This window comes from Cebus imitator, unplaced genomic scaffold (assembly GCF_001604975.1).
Source record: "Cebus imitator isolate Cc_AM_T3 unplaced genomic scaffold, Cebus_imitator-1.0 Scaffold306, whole genome shotgun sequence".
NCBI classification, from domain to species: domain Eukaryota; kingdom Metazoa; phylum Chordata; class Mammalia; order Primates; family Cebidae; genus Cebus; species Cebus imitator.
The window spans coordinates 2,729,981-2,733,237 of NW_016107621.1; the positions used below are offsets into that span (position 1 = coordinate 2,729,981).

General features: G+C 62.3%; 1 protein-coding gene across 1 annotated transcript; it reads left to right on the plus strand.

Moving 5' to 3' along the window:
- Window positions 1-246: 246 nt before the first annotated feature.
- LOC108285723 (interferon lambda-4) lies at window positions 247-2,779 on the plus strand. The gene is made up of 5 exons (XM_017503067.1): window positions 247-670; window positions 1,095-1,166; window positions 1,241-1,384; window positions 1,633-1,707; window positions 1,864-2,779. Exons 1-5 carry the CDS (start codon window positions 521-523, stop codon window positions 1,960-1,962), a joined length of 540 nt encoding a protein of 179 aa, XP_017358556.1. The 5' UTR covers window positions 247-520; the 3' UTR covers window positions 1,963-2,779.
- Window positions 2,780-3,257: the final 478 nt, after the last annotated feature.

The following is a 3,257-nucleotide window of genomic DNA, read 5'->3' on the forward strand; positions in this document are numbered from 1 at the left end:
GGATGAAGCAAAGCAAGAGGAAACAGACAGTACAAACAGGGACAGAGACGATTTGGAAACCGAGTGTTGGAGGCCAGCCCTCCCTGGCAGAGGCCAACCTTGGGTTGAAGTCCTCACACCCGACTGGGATCCCAAAGGCCTGCGGCCAGCAGTGATGTTCCAAAAGCTTGCCCGGGACGGGGAAGCCCAACTGCAAACCCTTTCTCAGCCCTGCACATAAAAGCCAGCATGGGCCGTCGAAACTCTGTTGCCCAGGTGGAGACTGCTCTGGACGCCTCCCAGGGTCCAGCGGACGGCAACACCTGCCACAGCGCGAGGCACAAAGGGTGCACTACAGGAAGGAGTGGGGGCAGAGACCGAGGCGAGGAGGGGACCGCCCAACTGTCTCTCCCCTGCGTGTGCTGCACCTTCGCACTCCGAGCATCGCCTCCCCTTGAGAGCCTGATCCAAGGCGGGGGCTGGACGCGTGGGCCCCTCTCTTTGGCCTCCCTGACGTCCCTGGCCTCCTGCAGGAGCAGAGATGCGGCCAAGTGTCGCGGCCGCGGTGGCCGCGGGGCTGTGGGTCCTGTGCACGGTGGGTGCGGCGGCCCCCCGGCGCTGCCTGCTCTCGCACTACCGCTCGCTGGAGCCCCGGACGCTGTCGGCGGCCAAGGCGCTGAGGGACCGCTACGTGAGTGACCGCCCAGGCCCTGCGTCCCCGGGACCCTGGCCCCGACGGGTTCCCACACGTCCGTCCCTGTCCCGAGGGGTCCTACGTCCTAGAGCCTCTCGTATGTCACAGCCCACAATTCCCAACACGAGACCCCCGCAGACCCCGTCGGCAGCGCGAACGCAGGCCCAGGGTCAGTCACAGAAGGGCGCCCGGCCGGGCGGACTCGGCTCCAACTCGGGGCGCAGGGCTTTGCTGAGGGAGCGCGGGGTGCAATTCAGCCCCGGTTCACGCACTCGGAGAGCTCGTGGTTCAGTGTACGACACGCACAACGGTACCCGGCCAATGCCTATCCACGTCCAGGAATCCCAGACGGCACAGCGGTTAGGGGCCCTGGCGAGGGGGCCCATCCCTACGCTATCGATAGCTGCCGCTTGTCCCGCAGGAGGAAGAGGCGCTGAGCTGGGGACCGCGCAACTGCTCCTTCCACCCCAGGAGGGATCCTCCGCGGCCGTCGGTGAGGCCCGGGACGGGAGGCGGGGGAGGCACGGCCCGATCGCGGCCCCCTCTAACGCCCGCGCGTCCCCGCAGTCCTGCGCTTGGCTCCGACACGTGGCCCGAGGCATCGCGGACGCCCAGGCCGTGCTCAGCCGCCTGCACCGCCCGGAGCTGCTCCCCGGCGCGGGCCCGATCCTGGAGCTGCTGGCGGCCGCGGGGAGGGACGTGGCGGCCTGTGTGAGTGACCGCCGCGCCCCGCCGCCCCTTGCCCCCGCCGGCTTCTCTGCGTCCTCAGGCCCTCCGCGAGCCCAGCGCTTTGCGAGTCTGTCCCGCTTAGCGGAAAAACCCGTCCAGACCCGGGTCGGGTCCTCTGGGTGTCCACAAAGCCGGGCTCGGGTCTGCGGCTGGGGGGCCACGGGCAGATGCACAGGGAGTGGGGGGCCCCGTCCTTCGCCTTCTCCATTTGCCCCGTGTCCCCCCTCCAGCTCGAGCTGGCCCGGCCCGGCTCCTCCAGGAAAGTCCCCGGGGCCCCGAGGAGGCGTCACAAGCCGCGGAGAGCTGTGAGTGCAGCCGGAGGGACCGGCTTAGCCTGCAGGGAGGAGCGGGCGAGGCGGACAAGGCCGGGACTGAGCAGGGCTGGGAGCGGCGGGACTAGAGGGGGCTCCTCGGGAGGGAAGAGCCTGGCTCAGCCCCGCTGCGCTCCTCCCGGGCTCCAGGACTCGCCTCGGTGCCGCGAAGCCCGCGTGGTCTTCAACCTCCTGCGCCTGCTCACGTGGGAGCTCCGGCTGGCGGCGCACTCGGGGCCTTGCCTCTGACCCCGCCCCTTCCGCCAGCCCCGAAACCTCCACGCCATTGGCTGCCGAAAGTGGCCCCTTTCGCCCATTGGCCCGACCAGGGGAGGCTCTCAGCCAATAGGCACTGAGGCACGAGAACTTCTCTGCCATCTTGGGCCTGACTTGGATCCTCTGTCTCGGTTACAAGAAGCGCGGGTCCTTCCTCCAGGGAAGAGAGCGCCGTTCCCCAGGAAGCAGCGATGTTTCCTTGGGGTGCATTGTACGATCCCCCAAGGGCCGCTGTAGCAGGAAGAGACTTGAGCTCTGGAAACCGTGGCTGACCCCAGGCACGGCACCAGTTCCTCCTCGTGTGGTTACCAGGACACCCCCAAACCCGGGACCCAACCCTGGTTTTGTAGCCCCACAGCCAGCTTTGGGATTCTGTGAATCCGTGACTCTTGGATCCGGCATCTGGGGGGTACCATTCCCTGAGGGATTTGGTAGTGAAATCCAAGAATCCTTACCTGACTGTAGTTGTTTAGATTCCCTGACCTATGTTGTTTGTAGTTGTGAAATTCCTGTGTATTTGCTCTTCTGTCTCCTGGTTTAAATTGACTGCAGTTATTAAAGAGTGTTTTGATTGCATTGGTTGTTTTCCGTAGGATGGTTCTGAGGGGCACCTTACAGCAAAAACAGAGGCTGAGCCAGGGACTCGGGTGGCCTGAGTTTCAGTTCTCACCCTGCCAGTTAATTCCAGTGTAATGCAGGACAAATTGTTTTCTGAGCCTGTGTTTCCTCACCTATAGGATGGGTTAGTATACTTGCCTTGTGGAGGAGTAGTGTACGTTGAGATCACGTTTTAAACTCTCCAGCTGAGGTCCTGGTATGGTCTTAATGAGTGGGTCCCATTAAATAATCACTCACATAAACACACAAACAGTTGTGTTTTTCATTTTTTCTCCACATCTGTGCATCAGGAATCTGTGTTGCTGAATGCACCCCTCCTTGCCAAGGTCACACAGCTAGTGAGGGTCACAACTGGATTGAACCCTAGACCCTTCAGCTCCAGGACTCATGCTGTTCATCACTGCCTGAAGTTCCCTAAGAAGAACAGCACCCACGTGGTGTCCAAGTCCTTGGTCACACCTCAATTCTTGAGCAGAGCCTCATATTCCTGAGCCTTTCCTTGCCTGGGTAATTAAGAAATGTTGGCCTCTGGGTGTGGTGGATCACACCTGCAATCCCAGCAATTTGGGAGGCCGAGGCAGACAGATCAGTTAATGTCAGGAGTTTGAGACCAGCATGGTCCAATATGATGAAACACTGTCTCTACTAAA

Excerpts from the sequence above, each read along its gene's own strand:
- LOC108285723 (XM_017503067.1), top strand. The coding sequence starts at position 521 with ATGCGGCCAAGTGTCGCGGCCGCGGTGGCCGCGGGGCTGTGGGTCCTG. Across the intron at positions 1,167-1,240 it reads GGGATCCTCCGCGGCCGTCG|TCCTGCGCTTGGCTCCGACA; the intron begins GTGAGGCCCGGG and ends GCGTCCCCGCAG. Across the intron at positions 1,708-1,863 it reads GTCACAAGCCGCGGAGAGCT|GACTCGCCTCGGTGCCGCGA; the intron begins GTGAGTGCAGCC and ends CCCGGGCTCCAG.